At 39.2% G+C, this 24,072-nt stretch overlaps 3 protein-coding genes across 14 annotated transcripts in view; 1 reads left to right on the plus strand and 2 right to left on the minus strand.

The window, feature by feature from the left end:
• The window catches only part of LOC140663477 (uncharacterized), a 48,707-nt gene that overhangs the window by 6,057 nt on the left and 18,578 nt on the right, over window positions 1–24,072 (minus strand). For 5 of the 12 annotated variants that reach the window (XM_072887677.1, XM_072887676.1, XM_072887675.1 and 2 more), the window contains one exon: window positions 16,477–19,125. The exons of 1 other annotated variant lie outside the window; for it this stretch is intronic. In XM_072887677.1, coding sequence (XP_072743778.1) covers window positions 16,571–18,016 — 1,446 coding nt within the window. In that variant the 5' untranslated portion in view covers window positions 18,017–19,125 and the 3' untranslated portion in view covers window positions 16,477–16,570. Of the gene's footprint in view, window positions 1–826; window positions 926–1,124; window positions 1,342–1,509; window positions 1,647–16,476; window positions 19,126–19,197; window positions 20,189–24,072 lie in introns of those variants that run through there. 6 more of the 12 variants (XR_012046283.1, XR_012046282.1, XR_012046280.1 and 3 more) reach the window with 6 other exon arrangements.
• On the minus strand, window positions 2,086–3,501 carry LOC140663478 (uncharacterized). Its single transcript, XM_072887681.1, has one exon. The coding sequence runs from the start codon at window positions 3,423–3,425 to the stop codon at window positions 2,601–2,603; it is 825 nt and encodes a 274-aa protein (XP_072743782.1). The 5' UTR covers window positions 3,426–3,501; the 3' UTR covers window positions 2,086–2,600.
• Window positions 4,468–6,915, plus strand: LOC140663620 (uncharacterized). Its single transcript, XM_072887885.1, has 6 exons — window positions 4,468–4,483; window positions 4,582–4,881; window positions 4,953–5,084; window positions 5,163–5,300; window positions 5,384–5,611; window positions 5,916–6,915. Exons 1-6 carry the CDS (start codon window positions 4,468–4,470, stop codon window positions 6,290–6,292), a joined length of 1,191 nt encoding a protein of 396 aa, XP_072743986.1. The 3' UTR covers window positions 6,293–6,915.

Consider the following 24,072-nt stretch of genomic DNA (forward strand, 5'->3'; position numbering starts at 1 on the left):
GCTCTATTAGCTAATATAAAAACAGAGGAACGTGTATAATACATCCAAATTTAAAAATATATAATTTAACGTCAAAATACATTTTAACATTTTGTATATAATCTATACAAAAAATAAATTTTGAAAAAAAGAATATAAGCAAACATGAAGTTAATATGTGTAATAAAAATAAAGTTATTTTCTTACCAATGCTTATTGTGTTGCCTGAAATTTGTTTATTTAAAGATACAGATTTTTTTGTATACAATCTTTTTTCTATTTTTTCTAAATTTGATTCTAATGTGATAGTCTGGTGTGATTCTGATGTGACAGTCTGATGTGATTATGGTGTGACAGTCTGGTGTGATTCTAATGTGACAGTCTGATGTGATTCTGATGTGACAGTCTGGTGTGATTTCAGAATACCAGAATACCAGATACTGTCACATCAGTGTGACAGTATCTGGTAAATCTGAATTAGATTCTGCAGAAGATAACTCCTCATATAATGAATTTTTAGAAGAATTAGAAATATCAGACGCATCATCAGGATTGACTTGTAAGTCTAAATTCTTACATACATTGCTTTGATTATATGTATTCCGTCTACATCTCACTTTTTCAAGTACAGTTAAATTTTTTCTTTTAGAATTATCTTTTGAGGCTATTTGTTTTACTATGTTTTTAGAAGTATCTTGAGTAAACATCTTGATTAAATTAATCGAATTATTATTTGAATTCTCTGAACAGCATGACTTGCGTACAATATTAGAATCAAGAATGGACTTGAGAGTTGTATTTTTATTGGATAATAATTGTTGGCATGTGAGATTCTTGTTCACATTACCATTAAGAATGCACTCTTGGTTTCCACCCGAAATGGATGAATTGCTCATAAAACTTTTTCCTTTAATTTTAGAATTTGGAATTGGCGGAAGATCAATATCTAAACAATAGGAGAACTAAGTCAAATTTTTTCCAAAAATTACAAAAATTATATTAAAATATAATTATAATTACACACAAATTATATTAAAATATATAATTCCATTATTTTCCTAACCTTCCTAAAAAAGTTTACTTTTGCATGAATAATTAAATGAAATAGAAAAATTTAAATAACATTTAATTTAGTGAAATCTTACTTGATGAATGAAGCTTCTTATTATTCTTTATATCGTTTGGTTTGAATGCGACTTTTGGAGGTGCAGGAAACTTGCTCCTCTTACGAATTTCAATGTCTGAATCACTATCAGTCAAGATTTTATTAAATCGTTTTCTTTTCCCTTTTTCAAATTCTTTTTCGGTTTCGTAAGCCAAATTATCTTCTTTTTGCACCTTTTCTAGCATTAAGATAATTATCTTAAAAAAAACGATTAAAATATAATAATGAAAATATATATACCAATCATACTTGAAAGATACAATTAAACCTTGCACTATAATAGTTGATTTATGTTAATATTTATATCTTAAAGAAAGAAGACTGAAAATCTAAAAAACTTTTTTTATATTATATGATTTACTCACCGCTTAATTTGTACAGAATAGGTAAGCCAATTTTCTTCAGGATCTTTCGCTTTTTTTGCTTAAGTACTTGCTAAATATGGCTTCGAAGACCAATACACAACTGCATTGCTTGTTTCATCATGTATTTCCTTTAACCACTTTCGATGTCCAATATAAAAAAATTCATCATTATTATCTTCATCATTGCACTCTTCATCTATATTAGTATTAAGAAATTTTACAACAAAGAACAGTAGTAATGGGGCAGGTATGGCCCGTCAAAACAAACCCCCACTACCGCGCCCTCGGGCACCGCGGGGGGTGTCTGGTGTTTTCCCCCACCACCACCGGGACTGACAGAAAAAAAGTGGTAGTTGGAGGGGGAAGGGTTCGCGCTCAGGTAAGAAAAATTTATTTTTGGAAAAATTTTCTGGTTTTCTCGGGACTTGAACCTGGGTCCTTCGTATTGCTGATCCTGGTCCTGGTGTGCTGAGCTAAATAAGAACTTACTAGAGTAAAGGTTAGATGAGGCATTTATGTTACGTAGTGGGGCAGGTATGGCTCTTGGGCCGATATCGGTTACGGTACTAGTGAAGGGTGGGAAAAAGCGCTTTGACGTTCTGCAAGCGGGGCAGGCATGGCTCTTGGGGCGATATCGGTTACGGTGACGGTGGTGGGACGGAAAAGCGCGTTCTGCACGTGGGGCAGGTAATGTGGTGGCCCGTCAAAACAAATGACGTCACATGGTAGTTGACCATGTATAACGTCATGTCTGTGAAAATGAAAAAAAGATAATAACACAGGAACGTGCAGGTTCTGTCAAACGCGATGGTATGACGCAACGAAAGAAATAGTATTATCGGTGTCTTATATTACGATGAGCGCCTATTGTTGAAAGAGGTTGCGCAACATCCTCTTTCAACAATAAAAGTAACGGAACTACTTATATGTAAAATAGGAAAGAGGAGTGGGTGAAAGAAATCGACAATAGATTTAAATGTACAAATATGTAACGTTTATATTTAAAATTTTTTACAAAATCAAAATTATTCAAAAAGTTTTTACAAAATGAATAATTGAAGAAAATATTCCTGAGATAATGATTATGATTTTCATTTTGTTACTATCATATGTACAATTTGATTGAGGTAAAGCGAGATTATTTCTAAAAATGTTATTTCAAAGTATATATCGAGAAATGATAAATCTTTTAGCTGAATGCGAACGTTACGTTCTATTTCCTTGCTATTACTTTTGATCAGAAGTTTTATAATACTGCTATTAATGTTACTATTGATAGGAAGATTTATCTCTATTTCGTTCATTAGATATCGCGCAAATTCGTTGACACTGTTGGAAATTAAATTTAGTTGATTCAAACGAGCGTTTACACATCCAACTATATTTTTCAGTCCCAGAAAGGTTGCTCTCTGCATTCTCACTATCGCAACGCTGTAAATTTTCCGTTTCTTCGGTGTAGGTCCGTTTGCGTTCGTATCCTCGATGTTTTCGGAAGGAAGATCTTCTTGCACGTTTTCGCGATACGCTACTAGCACAGCTCTAGCACCATATGCGGTAGTAAAATTTATAATTATTTTGTCGATGATAATCGTACTCTGTTTAATTTTATCACCGTTTAAGTACAAAAACATCTGTTCCATGTTTTCTTGAAATTTCTGCCACGATTCCATATCGAAGCAAATTTCTTCAGCACTATGAGATGATAATTTAACAATCGGTAGAAAATCTAGTTCCTCTCCATCCGACACCATAAGGTCCACATGAATTTTCTTCGTATAGGATGAATTCAGGCCATATGTTGTAGATAACAACATACGTTGCAGTTCGATTTTTCCCACGAAATTGCATTCTGACTTAGAAGCGCTGACTGAATACAAGGATTTCTTGAAATTTGAAATTTCCTTACGATTGTCCATGATAGCTGCTTCTGTGTAGAAAATCGAAGTTCGAATAATCACGCTCAGAATACAAACGAAAACAACGAACTTTTACAGTTGAACTTGCTAGTTCGGATGGCAGGAAACGACTGAACTTAATTTTCTCGAATATTTAAATTAGAAAGATGAAATAGAAAAGTGGTGGGGAAAATGCGCGCGCAGAATAATAAAAAATTATATGTGTATGGAATTTTAAATCAATTTAAAAAATAGATTATAAAAATGTATGTTATCCTCCATAGCTTGCATGTGTCGCGTCTAAAGTTCAGAGAATAATATTTTTATAACGTAGTTTTACAAAAATCGTGAAAAATATAATAAAAGAAAATTTTTCATATATATATATATATATATATATATATATATATATATATAAAACTGTATTCAATATAAATTTAGAGAAAGAATTTCTAAAGAGTGCCAAGAAAAAAAACAAAACCTTGCGTCACATATAATATAAAAGTTATAAAAAAAAAGATATTTATTTATTGCTTGTTGGTTTTTCCAAAATTTTTTCACGACATATTTCTTATAGTTAGCCGCCGGGAAAATAAAGAAAATAATAAAGATTACTTCGCGTAACAAAAAAAAAGGAATAAGCGTTTATTGCTTGTTGGTTTTTCCGAAATTTTTTCACGATATATTTCTTATAAATAGTCGGCGAGAAAATAAAGAAAATAATAAAGATTATCGAAATTTTTTCACGACATATTTTTTATAACGAGCCGCCGGAAAAATAAAGAAAATAATAAAGATTACTTCACGTAACAAAAAAGGAATATTCGTTTATTATCGTACGTAACAAAAAAAGAAATATAAACGTGGGAAATAGATTATTTCCAAAACTTTCTTTGAACTTACCGTTAATCCATCATAAAAGAAGAAAATATAATAATAAAACATTCTTTCGAAAATTTTGCATTGTATTGTTCTATCGCATTTTGTTTAACAATCCGACCAATGTAAAATCAAAAAATTTTCCCCTCTTCCTAAAGAAGCGTTTTCTTTAAAATGTATAAATATGGTTCTCCATATTGGTAAAAGTACATTTCAAGTTCCGAATTTGAATTTTATCCATCACGCGAGTTACAGTGCAAATAATTAATTATCATGTCGAATCTTAAAAACGTTGTAGAAATTCGCCTTTCACTGGCACAGAGTTTATGCGGCCAGAAATTTAACAAATTGTTATCGGGATTAACAAGCGACGACGAAAAAAATTATAGCGTCTTCGGAAAGTTCGCTGGCGAGTGTCCTAGCGTGATGCTCGCGGTATTATTCCGCCTAGGGCATTTTTGCAATTTTCGCGAACTTTTGAATACCGCCGGAGAAGTTATCGAATCGCGGATCTGTTTTGGTGAGGAAGAGAGCGATGCTGGTGGGCACGTAGAATTTCTTCGGCTGCATTTTCATCGATTTCTCCAGAATTCGAATGGTAAGTTTTTATTTTTACTTTTATCGGGTTTAAAATTATAAAATATGTTATTTAAATCAAACAATTTTTAGACTCAACGCGTCCGATCGCGATCAGGAGAGTCGAAGGAAATCGTCTCCCTCGAATAAACGAAGATCGAACCGGTAGATTAAGTTTACGCAGGAGACGACAAGCAGACACGTCGCCAGAGGCGGGACCTTCACGTAAGTTTTAACACATTTTATAGCGTTGATGAAAAACAAAATATTATTTTTCAAATTTTAAAATACCTTACATTTCAGGACGGGTACGCATAGTGTTAACTCCAGAACCTCCTGTTATCGATTTAACGGAGGAGGACACAGAGAATGACACAGAGGAACCGCTTTTCGGAGAAGTTAGCTCGATTGACGAAGTGATCATATTCTCCCAGATTGCAAGTAAGTAAAAAATATTACATCGAATAAAAAAAAAATAGCGTGAAAGATTTTTTAAACAAGAGAAATAATACAATATTTTTTAGATTACATCGCAACAAACGAAAAAGTACGGAATGAAGACCTGATGGAGGGAAATGAAGAGACAGAAATAGAATCGGGCGAAATGACTGAGGAAGAAGAAGAAGAAGAAGAAGAAGAAGAAGAAATGAGAGAAGAGGAAGAAGAAATGAGAGAAGAGGAAGAAGAAGCGGAAGACGAGGAGGAGGAACAAGAAGAAAATGATATAAATGACGTGTCGATGATAGAAGAAGGTAATAACTTAACACATTCTTTAGTTCTTCTCTTACGTTTAAATTTTATTTTAATTGAAAAAATTTTACTAGGAAACTTTTACTCAACAACTATCGTCTCCGACATTTCATACACGCCGGTGTACGATCCCTAAAGATATACCGGCGTAACAGAAGGTTGAAGGGAGAAAATTAAAACGAGTAAGTTAGCTTAACATAAATAATAACGTAACAATTTTACATTATTAACAAAATTTAAACGTAAGAAAGAAATATTTTACGAAATATTTCATCAAAATAATTTAATTATTCTTATTTTTCACAGTACAGATCGGGGGTGGAAGAAGCGGCGAAATACAACGTCAACAAGATCAACATCAACAAATACGCATAGGAGAAAAAGAAAATCACTCGCATGCAGATGAGGAAACACTTGACGCTGTGGAAAACGTGCCCGATAGAAGAGAAGAGGAGGGTGTATATACTGGCGATCAGGTAGAAAATAATTTTAGAAGTATTGTATTATTATCGGAAAACGTGCGCCAATTTAGAAATTTCGGTATAGAGGGACGCGAAATTAGTTTTCGTATCCGACCCGTACCCGAGGGGGCTAATGTATATGACTGGCTAGACAACGCGTTTCAGGAACTTCACACGTACGTAACGCATTCGTGCGTACACCAAGTGATTACGTCGGGATGACTTTTGATTCCGGAAATTTTACGCGTGGACCCGCAGGTATATCGTTCCGACCATTTCGCGACTTGACTTACGAGAATATTTGGAATCTTGTAAGTTCGTTAGTGCAAAGTTGTGACGGTCATGATATAGCTCTAGCGTTTAATATCCGCGTTTCTAAAGTTACTCCTCCTCAGGGACGCGAACGTAACGCACTTACGCGGGATATTATTGTTAAGCGTTCGATTTTAACGATTTCCAATTCGGACAATTTATGTCTCCCTCGTGCGTTTGTATCCGCTCAAATTTTTAACGAGCGTGGAAATTTGCGCACGGGAGAATTACATGAAAAATGGAACGCAGTGAGACGACAAAACTCTGTGTTACAACGCGACTTAGCGTTGTAACACACTACCATCGCCTGGTCATCCCCTCCAGCGCCTCGCAGCAGCAGTCGCCGTCGTGCCGTACCGCTCGACCATTGTCATGCAATCTTTTATATATTTTTTTATATCTTTTTTTTTTATTTTTAAATTCACACATACACACACACACAGATTTTTGTAAATAAACACACACACACGCTTTTTAAATAAAAAAAAATTATGTTAAAACACATAATTGCTTGCTTGCGCTTCCTTCATCTATCCCATCCTTCTTCCTTCATATATTAGATATAATTAGATATAATAACTTAATATTTAATATAAAAAAAAATATAAAAAGAAAAAAAAAAGAAAAAAGAAAAAAAATAATAAAAAGAAAAAAGAAAAAAAATTATAAAAAGAAAAAAAGAAAAAAATTATAAAAAGAAAAAAAATTTCTGTTTGCGTTCTCGCTCTCCTTCGCCTCGCGCTATTTCTTTCTTTCTTTCCTAGCACTTACTCTCTCGCTCTCCTTCGGCTCGCGCTATCTCTTTCTTTCCTAGCACTTACTCTCTCGCGGTCCCTAGCTTCGCATTCTCCCTTCCCAGCATGACGTCATTCCCCGCAACGAGCTACGTATGAGAACTGGGACTGTTTACGGGTGGGAGGAAGCACGGATGGGAAATGCGTGCGAATAAATTATATCATAATTTAAATTTAAAAAAAACTTTATTCTTCTCTTTTATATTTTTTTTTATTATTACATATTGTGACTAAAAACTAAAGCTACCAGTTCGCAATCGACGAGTTGATGTTTATTGAAGACGTCGCTGGCGCGTATTACATTTGATACTTCTTTATTATCCGTTATAGTGGACGCGATATTGGAGAATTGTGTAAACTTAGTATCAACTGTCTTGGTGATTCTAACCACTCGATCAAAGGTTACATCGATGCATTCATCGAGATCAAACATACGGTGTAACGTCGGTTCAATCATCATCATGCGTTTAAAGATTCGAGACTTATAAGTTTAGTATCGTTAATCGTATGAACTTGCACTGTTAGCGGTCCAACGCTTATAAAATTATAGGTATATTTAGAGTCCTTTCGCAGTAAATCGTGAATATTGCGACGTTGCTCGTAGAGTCCCTTCCACGTTTCGAGAGATAATACCAGTTCCTTTCCTTGATGATCTCCTATGACAATTTCCACGTAACTCGGTGTACCCACGTTGATACCAATTTCAAGGAATTTGAATTCCGTGGTTGTCAATGCGTATCGTCTACCTAGTATACGAATCGCACGACGCTTCAACGAAATGCTGTAGAAAAATAAAATAAAAAAAAAATTAGTTTAAAAACAATTTGTGAAAAAATAAAAAGAAGTTAAACAAAAACTTACTTGTCACATTTGTTCTCAAACGATGGAGTTTCATAACGACTCGGTACGTAATTATTCACGCTTCTGCTGGGGCCGCCACTGTTTCTTTCGACGTAGTACATATTTCCAGATTTCAAAAGTGGACCACTTTCACGAACGGTTAACGCAACACTGACCGTATGAAGAATCCAATATGAAGAATCAAATATACATGACACCCCGTTTTTTCAAAGTAGTGGAGGGAGATTAGTGGTAAATGTGGTGGGAGATTCTAGAATACTTTAGTGCTCTGAAATTTTTAGGAGAAGGGAGAGACGATACTCGGATAAAAAGAATTCTTAAATGACTCGTGAGGGAGGGAAGGAATGAGGAGGGGGAATAAGAAATAAAATATATTAGTGTTTAAATATTTTATTTTTCTAAATCTTGCAATTCTTTCTGGCGTTGCGACCACCAGTTAAATATTTTGAATACATTTTGTAATGCGCAATTCTTAACATGTTTTCCACATCGTATAGTATTTTTAACATCTAGATTATTTAGAGATTCGATGTCGTCGTAATCAGCATCCAAGGTCTCAATAATTAAATTTTCTTTCGCATCGTCGCCGAGCATATTAGCAAGCCATTCTCGTTTCTGGCATCCTTTAACGTATACGATACACTGTATTTTATCATCTTCTTCTTCAACTACAGCTGTTGTAATCAATCGTTTCGCCATGCTGTACGCAACGATTCCATCCTCCCATTGTAGTCCATGATGATTCGCCATCAACCATGAAGCTTGACACTTTTCGGATTTTGTAAGGAGATGCCATGGTATAGGACTCCGAAAAATGTAGTGTGCGAGAACAGTTCCTCTTCTCAGCACCGCCACCTCCTTTGCGATGAATTTATTCAAAACGACAAATCCTTGCAGATCGACAAACGTTGGTACAAACATGATAAGATCTCTTTTCGTCAGTTAAGAAGAATGACAACCATCTCGTAACACTCGGATTTATATCCTGCTTCCCCTCTCTCTAAATTATTGTCGCAAACACTTAGGTAATTTTGCGCACAACGTTGGTCAACGGGTTGTACTGGATCACGCGATCGTGTATGATGAGACAGTACGCAGTCGTATTATTAGACACATTCTCCTTACACTTAAATTCCAATCGCACATCCACGGTTGCACTCTTGACCGATTCGTTTTGTCGAGAACAATCGATGATCACAAACGGACCGTACTGTAGAAACAGTGAGACGGTGAGACTCGGTTCGAGGTACTCGTATCCGTAATAGTTTTTACAGAAACGCGCGTACAAAATCGATCATCTGTTTTTATCGAAATCCAGATTCATGTCGTCGTACGGATAACATTCCGAGTTCAGATAGAGTTTCACGTTTGTTAATTTACAGTCGTCGAATTTACTCGCATCTTCGGACATAACATTCTTCCGGCCTGTCTGCAGAGCAAAGATAACGTATCGTGGTTTCTCCAGCTGAGTCACGGTCTTAATGGCCCACGAATGCTTGGTTGTACGCTGCAACAGCGGAAACTCGTACAGATTCCACGATCCCATGCTGAGGTAGCGTCCGCTTTTCAGAGCGCGCAGCATAGACAGCTTTTTAATTTCACTCAACAACACATGTGGCATTCGCCATTGTATCTTGAATATGTTGATCACAGGCTCCAGTGTCGAAGCTCTAAGCAGACAATTGTTGTCATTGCGCGATCGTATTAAGATCAACTCGTGACGGGCGTTAATTACTATGCATCTGTAATCCTCGCAAAATCCCAATAACATGTAGAGCGGTACGCAAAAATTAAAGTGTCCATCCACAATAATTGGCTCACTCCAGCCAGCATTTCTCATAATCACGCTTCTATCAGATGATATTGTTATATAGTTTTTGAGCATACTTGTTATTCTCACGTTTCTATTCCGATCAATCTCCACACCATCGAGTTCGTATCGAATCTCGTCAAACATGAATGCAACGCAATTATTTTGCAGTACCACATTGGATCCGCCAGCTGGCTTCTTTAATTCTCCCTCGATGTATAAGAAACTCTCGTACGGCAATGTATACAGATCCTGTTGTTGTATGGGTATTCTTATCTCATCACTGTGTCCGAACGTTGTGTTGGCAAATGGGTTATAGGAGTGAGTCTCAATCTTGACGATGCGATCGTCAAAGATTGGCTCGTCCGCGATGTTGAGAATGTCAGTCATCGTCCAAATGTTTCGCACCACGAATCCCAAAGATTGTAAAAACACAACGTTTGATGCGTTCAATTTCTTTTTCTTAGTGCCGGATGATTGGATATTAGCAAATGTCGATGTTGTTGTCGCTGGCGTCGTAAAGATTGTGTTGTCTCTCACGTCTTTCGATCCGTTCAACACGAGCATCACACGCTACTTTTGCCGCCGCCGTACATGCAATCTAATGGTGGTATCTTCTTCTCGAAAATCGAGTAATCGTCCTTTCTGGTCGACAACGCGTAACGTTAAATCCGTAATGCACCGCACGATGATCGGTAGGTAAATGATGTGCGCCGGTGTTTCCGATATCTTATATCCTGGTGGTACCCTCGGTGAAAATTCGTGTATCGTATGAACGAGTTTGCCGTTGTTGTACGCACCCGCGGTCACATTACATTCGACGCGGATAATGTTCACGTTGATAATGTTAATCGGCACGTCCGACTCGTACCATTTTCGCGGCTGCAGTATACGGTTCGAGAATCCTAGCAGCGATCCAATATTGTTAGGCTTGCTAAAATTTAATCTGTAGGCGCATTTGATCTCGCACCTCATCGTATTGTAATTAGCGCGGAGCACTATAGGCCATTCTCCAGCCTCAAAGTCATCGTCGTCGTCAGTGTGTTTTTTATCACCATCACGAACTGTGTGTTGCAAACGTTTTCGTGAAATTGTATGTTTCAAAAATTCATGTATCGCTTGCAGCTCGTACGATCCCTCGGGAATCGTAATTTCTGCATCGTCTTTGCCAAAGTAAAATTTATTATTCGAGGAATTCACGTTCGATATCGTGTGATAACTTTCAAAATCCGCTAGACCAAGCTCGTATTCACCGCCGCTTAAATCTACATTGGGAAAGTAGTTTGCCGCGAGAACGCTGCTCTTTCCAGTCAGCGTGAATGTCATAGACATGTTGACTAAACTGTTTAACGAATACTAAGTTAAATAGCACAATGTATGTCTTTAAATTCGCGTGCATCGACCGTTCGGAGAAACTGTAAGCACAATTGTCCGTAGATGCTTTGATTATAAGTTTGATAGGATGTGTGATTATATTCTATTTTTGTCAAATTTAAATATCGCACCAATTCATTCGGCGGTCGAAGATTGCCAAAACTGTCAAAATATATAGCTCGATTCCCCCTCTTTGCATACGCTACCCAGTGAGTACCCGAGCCTTAGCGTTCTCCAAATTTATGATGCCGCTCTCGTTTCGATATGTACCACCGATCGGTAATGAGTTACGCATAAAAACACCTTTAAAATATGGAATGCATACGTTTTGCTAGTTGCAGCAATTGTATGTTGGTAGTTACGCCCTCTGGCATTTTTAGCGTCTCTTTGATGTTTTTTTTTCTTCTTTCTCATTGAGACTTTTCGTCCGTATTTGTATGACGCGGGATACAATCCGCGACCTTCCATGGCGCGATTGTGACGTAGCTCTCTTGAAACTGACGTTGTGTAGCTTTTCCATCGTTCACCATCTTTGCTACACCAGCCGCTCCACCAATCAGAGATCCGAGAGCGCCCAACACTGGTAGAATCGGTAACACACCCCCGCGTTTCGCTACTGGAAGTATTCGTTTTTTCACCGTCTTTTTCTTCGTTTTCGTCTTTAGATCCATACCGAACTTCGTTTTGGTTTTCATCGCTGTCCAGACAGCTGTGGCTGCGGCTCTCTCACCGAGAGACGAATCTTTCGCAGTGATGCGAGTTTGCGCCTTTTTGGCGAGTATCCTATCCGCCACGTGTCTTTCGGCAAGATCGTTACTCCGAAAGTACACTATATCGTGTTTACGACACGCTGCGTCCAATGGGTTGATACCTCGATCACCTCTAGCCAATCGTTTTTCTAGCCGCGTGCCCGGACCGCAAAATTGGTATCCAGGAATATGCAATTCGATAGGAAGCGCGTTTATCGCACGATTTAATAAACCTCTGTCTATTTGCGGTGACATTCACGACAAATTTATCGCACGATTTAATAGACCTTTACTTATTTGCGTTGACATTCACGACAATCTTATCATTGGCGCTGGACCGTCAATTTGCGTTTATTGCCACGTTGTTGATTGTAATGTTCGAAACAGCGACGATAGGTCTGAACCTCCGAATCCGCCTTTATGTATTCCGGAAGTTTGTCCCACACGTAGTGAACGTGATTGCCACACATTCGCAATAAAACTGCTTTAGATACAAACTGTAGCTGTTCGGCACTCAAATCGAGAATATCGTAAGGACTTGATAGCAGGACAAACATTTTTCCGTTACTCAACACTTTGTAGTTCCGCACAGCTATAAATAGACAGGCGTGCGATCCGAATTGGAAGTGGGAAAATGAAATTCGTGCGACAACCTTTCGCGATACGCGTGACAAATTACGACGCCAGATTACGCTCGATGGATGACAACGCGAAGATGCATAGACACGGTACGATGCTGCCGAATACTATACGCGCAATCGTTTGCGGCCCCTCGAATTGCGGTAAAACTAACGTGTTGATTAGTTTGATAGAAAGCCCGCACGGCGTCCGCTTTGAAAATGTGTACGTGTATTCAAAGTCACTGCAACAGCCAAAATATCGATATCTGGAGAATTTGTTAACGTCGATCGATGAAATCGGCTATTTTACATTCTCCAATAACAGTGACGTCATTCCACCGAGCGAAGCACGTCCAAACTCGATTTTCGTTTTCGATAACGTGGCGTGCGACAAACAAAATACGATAAGAGAATATTTCTCAATGGGACGCCACCGAACGTCGACTGCTTCTATCTCTGTCAGACATACGCGAGAATACCGAAACATCTTTTACGCGACAACGCGAACCTGCTAATCTTGTTTAAATAGGATGGCACCAACTTGAAACACGTGTACAACGATTACGTGAATACCGACATGTCATATGAGGATTTCAGTGAGTTATGTCGTACTTGTTGGCAGCAAAAGTATGGATTTCTCGTGATAGACAAGGATAGCTTGCTTACAAACGGGCGATACAGAAACGGATTTAACGTGTTTGCGATACCACAAAACGATTAGTCGTTGCCTACATTCTGTCGTGAGGGGTGAAACGCGAGCGTTCAACACTCTCTATCGATATGGCTGGGAGCGATAATATTTCGCGAGAATGAAAAGATGGCGAAGAAGATTGCGAAAACGAGCGAATCGATCCGCAAGAAACATCGCGCTTTGAAGACCGGTAACGTCGATGATATCGCGATCAAGACCCATTTTAAACCTATTATCGAGCCGCTGCAAAAGATTGTCGACAACTCGTTCACGGTGAAAAATAAGTCGAAGAATAGCGCAAAGATTAAAATCTTACCCATCAAGCGATACAAGGAGAATGAGAAAGAAGAGGCTAAAGATGAGGAGGTAGAGGAAGAGGAAAAGGAAGATGCGATACCGAAAAAAAGGAAACGATCAGACATTTTACTGTATGAACCGTCGATAGCCTCTACGCCGTTAGCCGCACCAACAAGCGTAAACGAAGATGTTTTCGAAACCTCGGGCAACATGCTCGAATAATCGTTTGTTCAAAACAAGTTACTAACGCCGGAAGGTCAAGAAATGTTGCGGAAGTACTTTGGACCACTTGGGCAAAAGTACATAGGCGCTTTACTCAGTGGCGACAAAAATCACGAGATTGATCATGTGTATGGAGTCTATTTTGACAGAAAGAATGAAATGCGACTCGGCAACAAACGATTCAACATCAACAAAGATGACTCTATTATCATAGACGACGTGCGGTACATTGGAACGCCATGATTGTACGAGTTGATCTTCAAGAGAATTCCCGATGACGAACTTTACACGAGGGGGGACGATTTGGAAAAATACAAGAGCATATTATTGGTCACGAACGCGCATAGACGCGATTATGATGCGCAGGGCCATTTGAAGGGTAACAGGGGGTACAAGTACAAATATATAATTGCACCGTTAATGTCGCTCGAATCGAAAAGTACAAAATCTGGAGGGGAGATATCTATGCCTCGCGCTATGACGCTAACCAACAATATGATTGATTACGTGCACTGGGACGATCCCAACGAACTAATAGATCGGCTACGATTGCTCAACGCTTCGCGCCAAGCTGGTCACAACGCTCACGACAACGAGATCCAGTCGATCATCGAGGAACTTCGCGAAGCAGGAATTATTATAAATTAAATGGTGTCTCGACAAAACTAATCAGTCGATCAGCGTTGCGTGACACTTTACGAAGCATCAGAAAAAAATGCCTATCAACAAATTTGGATTATTCGATCCAAGAAATGATGCAACCGGCACAAACACGGTTCTTGGGATAGATTGGTAAAAAGTTATGTGCACGAAAACGCTTTGTGTCGCGTCGTTACAGACTTCGATGCAAGGTTACGTAAGATTCGCCGTGTAGCGCAACCAGAGGCTGACACCGATGCCGTCAACAAACTGTACGTGGAGTCCTACGTTAAAAGATTAATGAATCGACAGAAAGAATCAGACGAGAAGCTGATTTCGCTTGAGAAGGACGTGCAAGCAATACAGATTATGCTAAACGAACTTCAACGCCCGGCTAATGCTAACTCAGAAACAGCTATCAACCTAAATGAGCATCAGTGAACGGGTTAGGAGCGACTATCAAACGGTTATCGAACAGCTACGAAGGATTATCGAACGGCTGCGAACAATTATCGAACAGCTACGAAGAATTATCGAACTACTATCTAACTACAATGAGTGGCAGTGGCAGTGAACGACCTAGCAGCAACAGCAGCAGCAGCTGCAACAGCTTCGAACGAAGCTATCAGCATCTCAAGCAGGGCTGCGAACGAGGCTACAAACACGTTCTTAACGGCTACACTCAAGGTTACAAACAACTCAAGAACTCCTACAATCGGTCAAAAGACGTCTGTGAACGAGGCTACGAACGGGTCAAAAACGACTGCGAAAAAGGCTGCAAACGGGTTAAGAACGATTTTCGAATGGGTGAAGGACGGCGGTGAACAACGCAAGAACAGGTCAAGAACGGCTACGAACAGGTCAAGAACAGGTCAGAACAAGTCAGAACAAGTCAAGAATAGGTCAAGAACAGGTCAGAACAGGTCAAGAACAGGTCAGAACAGATCAGGAACAGGTCAAGAACAGGTCAGAACAGGTCAAGAACGGCTATTAAAGGCGATAAACAAAAATGAGTGAAAAAAAGCGAACAACAAACGGACATCGAGAAAAACTGACAAAGCAAAGAATCAACATAGTTTGGAAAGACGACAGTTGGTGAACGAACTGCACGCGCCGGCGAAAAAAAATTTTCCCCGAAGACACGTCATAGTGCGGGGATACGATGATCTGTGGCAAACCGACATCGTTGAGATGCGTCCGTATTCTCGTTTCAACAAAGGTTACCACTACATACTCACCGTCATCGATGTGTTGAGCAAGTATACATGGGCTGTACCACTCAAGAGTAAAAGTGGAAGGGAGACGGCTGATGCAATCGCCAAAATAATTCGAGATAGCAAGAGATGCCCGCAAAACATGCAAACTGATAACGGGAAGGAATTTTACAATACCGATGTGCAAGGGCTTATACGGAAACATAACATTAATCACTATTCCACATATTCGGTATTGAAGGCGTCTGTCGTCGAGCGATTCAATCGCACGCTGAAGAACGACATGTGGAAGATGTTTACGCTGAACGGAACTTACAAGTGGATCGACGCGCTATCCCGACTCGTTGCAGAATATAACGCGCGAAAACATCGCACTATCAATATGAGACCTATCGATGTTACTCCCACGATCGCTAATAGACTTTTAAATACGGTATACAACAGTAAAAATTGCTGCTCCTGCAAAGTTTAAAGTAGGTAGCCTGGTACGCGTTAGCAAATACAAAAAACTTTTCGAAAAAGGTTACACACCAAATTGGACAACCGAGGTGTTTAAGATTGTTAAAGTGCAACATACTAATCCCGTAATATATCTACTCGAGGATTATCGCAAAAAATCTATCGCTGGAGAGTTTTACGAGCACGAATTGTCCAGATGTGTATCTCGTGGAGAAAGTACTGCGCAGGAGAGGTGACAAGGTTTACGTGACGGGTGGGATTTGATAGTTCGCACAATTCTTGGGTACATAAGGATCATGTAATTTAATTTGATAAGAAATACAATGTATTCAATATAAAAATATATGAAGTATTTGAAATATACAAAATCTTTATTAATACATCCTTTCCAATAGTCATTACAATATATAAAATATGAAATGTACATACCAGAAAAAAAATCACACACACATTATATTTTATAAAGATATCTTATAATGTCCCCACGGTAACGTATCAGTAGTTGTAGGTACGATATACCGCTTGTCGTCGTACGGACTTAGAGCAATTTTTGTTTCGCGAATGGTGTATACCTTGTGTAATTTTGATCTTATACACGATTGACTATGCGTTATTTCAATCTCTTCGTTCAAACACCGCGTGTAATCGTCAAACGTTATCGTTCTCGCAACAACGTTACTCTTGACGCCTTTTACCTTTTTCGTATCCTTCTTATCATCCACGCGTAACGCATACATTTTTGCTCTAAGCCCGACAAATTCGGTCATTATGGTACCGTTGTTTTCATCCTTCATTAGACCCGGTACCTTTTTATTCACGAGCGATATACCGTACGCATTGTCTATCGCATAGTCGCTCGTATCAAATCTGCTGATGGCGCGTTTCATATTCTCGTACACATCGTCGCACTCAATGTGATATATAAGACTATCCATATCAGTGTACATGACTTTGCATCTCTCCCGATACATTGGTACCATATAATCGTGGTGAAATTCGTACAAACATGTCTTAGATATATCGAGAATACACATACCTACGTAAATTGGTTTGTAGAATTTCACCTCGAGTTTACGTAATTCTACAGCAATTAGATTTTCCGAAAAAATGCTTCTGCTATGAAAATTTGGTTTTGCAATCAATGTCTGTGCGCCGTACCTTCCGTCCCATTTTGTTGAAAGTTTAACATCTACGCGATTGCGCACATTTTCCATCGTTTTGCCAAACACTGCATTATTCATTAGTTTGTACAAATTTTTTTCAAAATCATTTTTTGCCAGTGTTCTAAATTTTATGTTGAGTTCTATATAAGTACGGAGCCACGGAGATTGAGTGAATTGTAATATACGATGAATTTTTGTAACACGAAGACCGTGACGTGAACATTGCTGCAGGTTGCGGTAGTGTATCACGTAACGCTTTTTATCGTATACGGTTGCGAGAAGCTTGCCCTCGCGCTTGCCGAGTGGTTTGTCGCGTGTCGGATAAAATGGTAGGTCAGTGTACGAATCGTGAAGATGCTGCGGATACTCGAGATCGACTTCGAGGATGTAGCCTGTAGACGAATCGAGCGCGATCGATGATACATCAAAATTGGAAACATTATCGACCCACTGAAAATCGGCGTAGGGCAATGGTTGACACATTGCCCATCCGTATAAATTATTAACATCGAAATACATCAAGTACGTTGATGGTTTTGATGAGTCATACGACTGCATGTACTTGTTATTAGCACACGCGTACCTGTTGGAACATTGACTCAGACCACCGCGTATACCTCGTTCGATAAACATAACCATGTCAATGTCTGTGAGTAATTCAAATATAATTTTCGTATACTTTAACATGGCGTCCCACGTGTAACCGGGAAGAGTATAGTAATATGCGGGGGTCGAGCCCATAACTCTTGATACAACTCTCTCGGAAATTTTCAAAAATGTCTGCTAATAACAAAACATCGATTTTTAAAAACAGATCGCTATATTCGCCTAGCGTTCGAATGGAGAATCGCTTCCACACAGTCTCAGCGTGCGCGTAATCGCTGTCAGATACTGTGTTACCTGTCAAGGAACTGTAAAATGATTCTCGTGATAGTAAACACGCATCTTGCAATTTATCTACGCAATCAATGTACTTGTACGGGAAGACACCTTTTCTTGTTAATAAATTGAAATCTTCGGCGGATAAATTTTTATATTCCTATTGTAAAATTTTGAGTTTATCTTTGCTCAGAAAAGACGCCAATTTGTCGAGACTTGTTGTGAGAAATTTATATGAATCTATGAAACGTAATTTAATGTGATTTCCCGGTTTGTCTTTCGTACCTTTAACATGTTTTGTAAATGAAATATATTTTTCTTTTGTTATCAGAAGTAAATCGATTCCCCCTTCGAACGCTGTGGCTATTTCCTCGATTATAAAGTGAGAATCATAACCAGATAAATTGTGAAATACTATTGGAATGCAAAAAGATTCTTTGTATATTAGATTGCAATTTGAATGCGCGGGACCTCTGTACCGCCCAGTCAAATGACAATGATCGCGTATGCGCGTATTATCTTCTACGAATGGTTTTTCACATATATGACACTGAGTCGCATTTCGAAATTCTTTCCATTCATTTTGCGTTAAATTTACCATGGGGACATTGGTTGTTAAAATATTTTCTACACGTTGCGCCAAATTTTTAAGTTCGTCGGTGAACCATGCAACGCAATTGGCTTCGCGACGAGAATGATACGCGGATAACGAATTATCGTACGAGCAATGTACATAATAAGCCGTACTAAATACTTAGTGATGTTGATAAAAATTTTCTTCTTCTCTTTTCACCAAAACGCACTCCAGGTCGGCGTACACGACGAAAGGTAGTCGCTCTTTCCTGTTGTAGTTGGTGAATGCGAGCCATTTATCCTTATCGCTCGGTAACCGGATAGCGCAGTCGTTCATCTTTCCACAGTCTACTGTATGTGATTGCAATTTCTCGATCGAGTGAAAATAGTGCATGCATCTGTAAAACAAAAGTTAAAATTTTATATCTTTGTTTTAAATATTTTTAGACAGTTTTATTAAATATACATACTGATCGCAAATATATTTTTTAGTCTTGTGTTTGCTGAGTTGCATACTAACAAGTCTAGATAGATTCTTGATCCATGCAAAATGTTCGATATCTTGCGCATCTTGCACGTAGAGCAAGTTGACGTGCTTGTCTCTCTTTTGCTCCGTAAGGTGAATAGGGACAATGTTTTCGTTTTCAAAACTGAACACGTTGATTGAAATGTCATTATAAATTTCAAATTTTTTAATTTGATTAAGAGTGACTGGAAACTCAATATCTTGGAGATTCAGTACTGTTGTATAATGCGGGTACGATGATTGTCAGTGTGTGCATCTTTCAGCTGGATACATAGCAGCCACTACCGCCCACGCAAAACATGCATTGTCTTTAGATTGCACGTTAACCACTGCTCGTTTCATTATTATCTTTTGCGATAATTGCACGTAACATCCGGCGCGCATAGGATTATATTTATTTATATTTACAGTCAAATTTAGTATACGCGATAATGCCCATCCGCTATCGCTAACACATATTACGCGACATAATAATGTCATTACATATAATAATAAAATTTGACAGCTGCTGCACCATCGCATATCCACCTCATCGAGCGATGTAACTTTATGTCTCCGTATTTCGTATATTAATCCGATGTCATCTCGAAAGGTGTCCATACACGAAGCACAGAGAGCTAGAGCACCACCCGTTGAATAATAAAAGTGTATGGCGCAAATCTTACGTTGATTTTGCACACGGAGTTGTTCATTTTCTACTACGTTGTCGTCAAAATCGATATTACTGCAATTACTAATATAATTACTATCGTCCGACAACGCATGCTCTTCGTCTGACGACTCGTCTATTATCGCTTCGAAATTAATATTTTCCATTTATTCACTATTGTGTCACTAACAATTCTAATACCTGACAGTAACCACTCAAATTTTTTTTTCCACAGCTTCCTCTATGCCCTTTCAAATCGTACTATGGTTCGACGGGGCTCTCATTCTTCTTATATTTCGCCTAATGCCGTCTTAACACATCCTACCGAACGTCAACGTTTTTGCATTTATAAAAACGTTCCGACGTGTTCGTCGCAGCGTCGGCCAAAAATTTCTATTGTTTTCCCACGACTTTTATGGCTTCTAAAATGTCCCCCGGCTATAAATCAACCACAAAGATAAACACCTTGCAGTTGCAGTTCTTTCCTTAAAAATTATGGAAGATGTTTCGCTCCAGTTTTATGGGAGATTTTCCACGAGGGTGCAAAACTGCCGAACGCCGGCGCTTAAAATCTCTTTTTCCATAATATTCTAATGGTCATAAAATGATCATAAAAATTAGAAAAAAAACAGTTTTGTGGCTTCTAAAATGTCCTCCGGCTATAAATCAACCACAAAGATAAATACCTTGCAGTTGCAGTTTCTTTCCCTAAAAATTATGGAAGATGTTTTGCTCCAGTTTTATGGGAGGTTTTCCGCGAGGGTGCAAAGCTGCCGAACGTCGGCGCTTAAAATCCTAATGATATAATGACCATAAAATGATCATAAAATTAGAAAAAAAACAGTTTTATGACTTCTAAAATGGCCCCGACTATAAAATCAACCGCAAAGATAAACATCTACTTTCGAACGTGTGTAGGACCCTTCACCCCTCCCCCCACCCCCCTTTCCGTAACACCAGACCCCTCGCGCCTGCCAGATACCCTCGCCCCCGCACCCCCCTCGGCGCCCCATGGCTTAGAATCCCCACTATAACATTACTAACGCTTTCAACAATATCTCACCGGGGATAATATTGCTATAGTGATATATAATATCGTTACTTTTGGTCGGGGCAGTAAACCGTTGTACAACGGGGTTGAATTCTTAGCCTCTCTACAGAGAGAGACAAGTACGTGCTTAAATATATTATTTCATCCGGACATAAAGCATTTCGACGTAATTTTAAATTTAAGGGCCGCCGCGGATGGGCGAGGATACTGCGTTTCGTGTAATTTAAGTTATCACTCCGATAAGGAGGAGCATCGATGCTTTAACAAATGTCCGCAATGTAACGCGATGCCGCCGTGCGAGCAAACTGATACGCCACATATTAGGTGCAATAATTGTGGACGGGGATTTTTTAATCGTGAGTGCTTGGAGCGTCACCGCGCGCGGAAATCATACGATGGAAAATTGCAAAAAAGCGTTTGCGAAATTGTACGATTTTGTAACGATTGCGGCCGGTTAATTCAAAGAAATAAACAACACGAATGCGACATGGCTTATTGTGCCGTGTGTCATTCTTTACAATCGCTGAACCACCTTTGTTGTATGTTACCTATTCGGCGCGGCGATAATTCCAATCCTTATTGTGCGGAATTTATTGAAGAGAATGGGGAGCAACAACAACGGAAGAACGGCGGCGAAAATAATTGTATACTCGCACGTAAAAAAAGCCGTGTAGCATTCGTGTTTTACGACTTTTTACGACTTTGAGACGAGGCAAGACGAAACGCTCCAAGGTACCACGAATGTAAAAATTCACGTGCCTACGCTCTGCGTCGCTCATCAAATTTGCGAGTCATGCTCGGAAATAAATGAAACCTCGGTGCGATGTCGTTGGTGCGGGATTCGGGAATATATATTTCATCGTAACCCCGTACAGGAATTTGTAGATTTTGTAACGCGTCCGACAAAATATTTTAAACAAATAATTTGTATCGCACATAACGCTAAATCGTTTGATGCTCAATTTATTTTACATCATATCGTGGAAAACCGTATCTCGTTAGAGCCGCAAGTAATTTTAAACGGAACGAAAATAGTTGTATTAATGGGACGTACAAAATTTATCGATAGTGTTAATTATATGCCGATGCGTTTATTCGAATTACCCAAGGCTTTTGGTCTGACGGATATTTTGAATAAAGGTATTTTTCCTCACTTATTTAATACTATCGATAATCAATCTTATGTCGGTCCACTGCCCGATGTACAATATTATTCACCTGATTCCATGCAGGTGAAAGAACGCGAAAAATTTTTGGCATGCCACTCGGAGATGACGCGTGCGAACTACGTGTTTGATTTTCAACGTGAAATATTGGATTACTGCCGTAATGACATAGATATTCTTAGACAAGCGTGCATGGTTTTTAGAAAGATTTTTTTTACAGCGCGGGGATGTTTGTCCGTTCGAGGAATGTACAACTATTGCTTCTACGTGCATGAGAGTATTCAGAAAAAACTTTTTGCGCGAAAGAGAGATAGGTGTTATTCCTGCGGGTGGTTACAGACGTGTAAATATTCAGTCGCGCAAAGCTCTACAGTGGTTAGTGTGGAAGGAGCGTGAGCTCGGTCATCGCATTATCCACGCAGGGCGAAGCAGGGAATATCGTTTACCCGATGGCACGCTTGTCGATGGGTACTACGAGTCTGTGGAAAACGCAATATTACGTGTTACAGTTTCACGGATGTTTCTGGTTGTCCGAGATGTTTTCGAGTCAATCGCGATAAACCGCTTTCGTCAGATCATACAGATACAAACGATTTACGTTATGAGCATACCGTCACAACGACATCGCGTCTTCGAACACGGGGATACAGGGTGATAGAAAAATGGGAGTGCGACTTTGATCACGATATAAATGAAAATGTTGAGATGTGTGAATATTTACAACATCATCAAATGTTAGACAACGAACCGCTCGATCCTCGACACTCCTTCTACGGAGGGTGCACGGAAAATATTGTGACGCGCTACGAGATTACGAGAACGGAGAAGATACGATACGTTGATATATGTTCACTGTACCCGTATGTGTTGAAAACCGGTGCTTTTCCGATCGGGCATTCAACGGTATACGTAGGCGAGGAATGCGCAGAATTAATCGGAATATCGCCGGGATATAATTTCGACTCGAAGGAATCGTTCGTTGCAGAGTACTCCCTCCCCGCAATCTTTTTCACCCTGTATTATCCTATCGCGTGCAGGGTAAATTATTATTCACATTGTGTCGTGCTTGTTGCGAAACATTTTCTCAATCCGCGTGCGCTCATGAACCTTCCGAACGCGAATTCGAAGGTACATGGATATCGTGCGAATTAAAGAAAGCTATTTTGAAGAAAGGTTATTTTGTGACAGAGGTTAGTGAGATTTGGCAGTATAATGTCACTCGTTATAATCACACCACGCGCCAGGGAGATCTATTCGCCGGATATATAAACACATTTTTACAATTAAAGCAGGAGGCTAGTGGTTGGCCGAGCGAATGCACGGATGACGATGCTAAAGAGCGATATCTTCGTGAGTACGAGGAAACAGAAGGTATTGCTCTTGAGAAAAATAACATCGTACACAACCCCGGTTTACGTTCGGTCGCGAAACTAGCGTTAAATTCTTTTTGGGGAAAATTTGGTCAACGCGAAAACTTGCCACATACTGACATCGTTAAAACGCAGCAGAAATTAATGAGCCTACTCACTAGCCCGCAACACGAATTAACCGATATATTGCCCGTAAACGACGAGGTAATATATGTTTCGTCACAAATGCGACAAGAAGCAATCGTACCATCGCCCCTTACTAATGTAGTAATAGCAGCTTACACAATGGCACAAGCAAGATTAAAATTATACGGATATTTAGAAAAATTAGAAAGCCGCGTTTTATATTATGATACCAATTCATGTATATACGTGAGTACCGGCGATCCTCAGGAATACGAACCGCGTACGGGTAATTTTTTAGGCGATATGACGGATAAACTCGCAAACTACAAGGGTAGCTACATAGAGTCGTTCGTATCCGGTGGACCGAAATTTTACGCGTTTGTGGTTCGTACATCTGATGGACTCACTCGCGAAGTTTGTAAAGTAAAGGGTATAACTCTGAACTTTGAAAACTCGC

This window comes from Anoplolepis gracilipes, chromosome 3 (genome assembly GCF_047496725.1).
Source record: "Anoplolepis gracilipes chromosome 3, ASM4749672v1, whole genome shotgun sequence".
Lineage (NCBI taxonomy): Eukaryota > Metazoa > Arthropoda > Insecta > Hymenoptera > Formicidae > Anoplolepis > Anoplolepis gracilipes.

Coding starts and splice junctions, on each gene's coding strand:
- LOC140663478 (XM_072887681.1), bottom strand. CDS start 3,425: ATGGACAATCGTAAGGAAATTTCAAATTTCAAGAAATCCTTGTATTCA.
- LOC140663620 (XM_072887885.1), top strand. Junction 5,085..5,162: donor GCCAGAGGCGGGACCTTCAC/GTAAGTTTTAAC, acceptor CTTACATTTCAG/GACGGGTACGCATAGTGTTA. Junction 5,301..5,383: donor CATATTCTCCCAGATTGCAA/GTAAGTAAAAAA, acceptor AATATTTTTTAG/ATTACATCGCAACAAACGAA.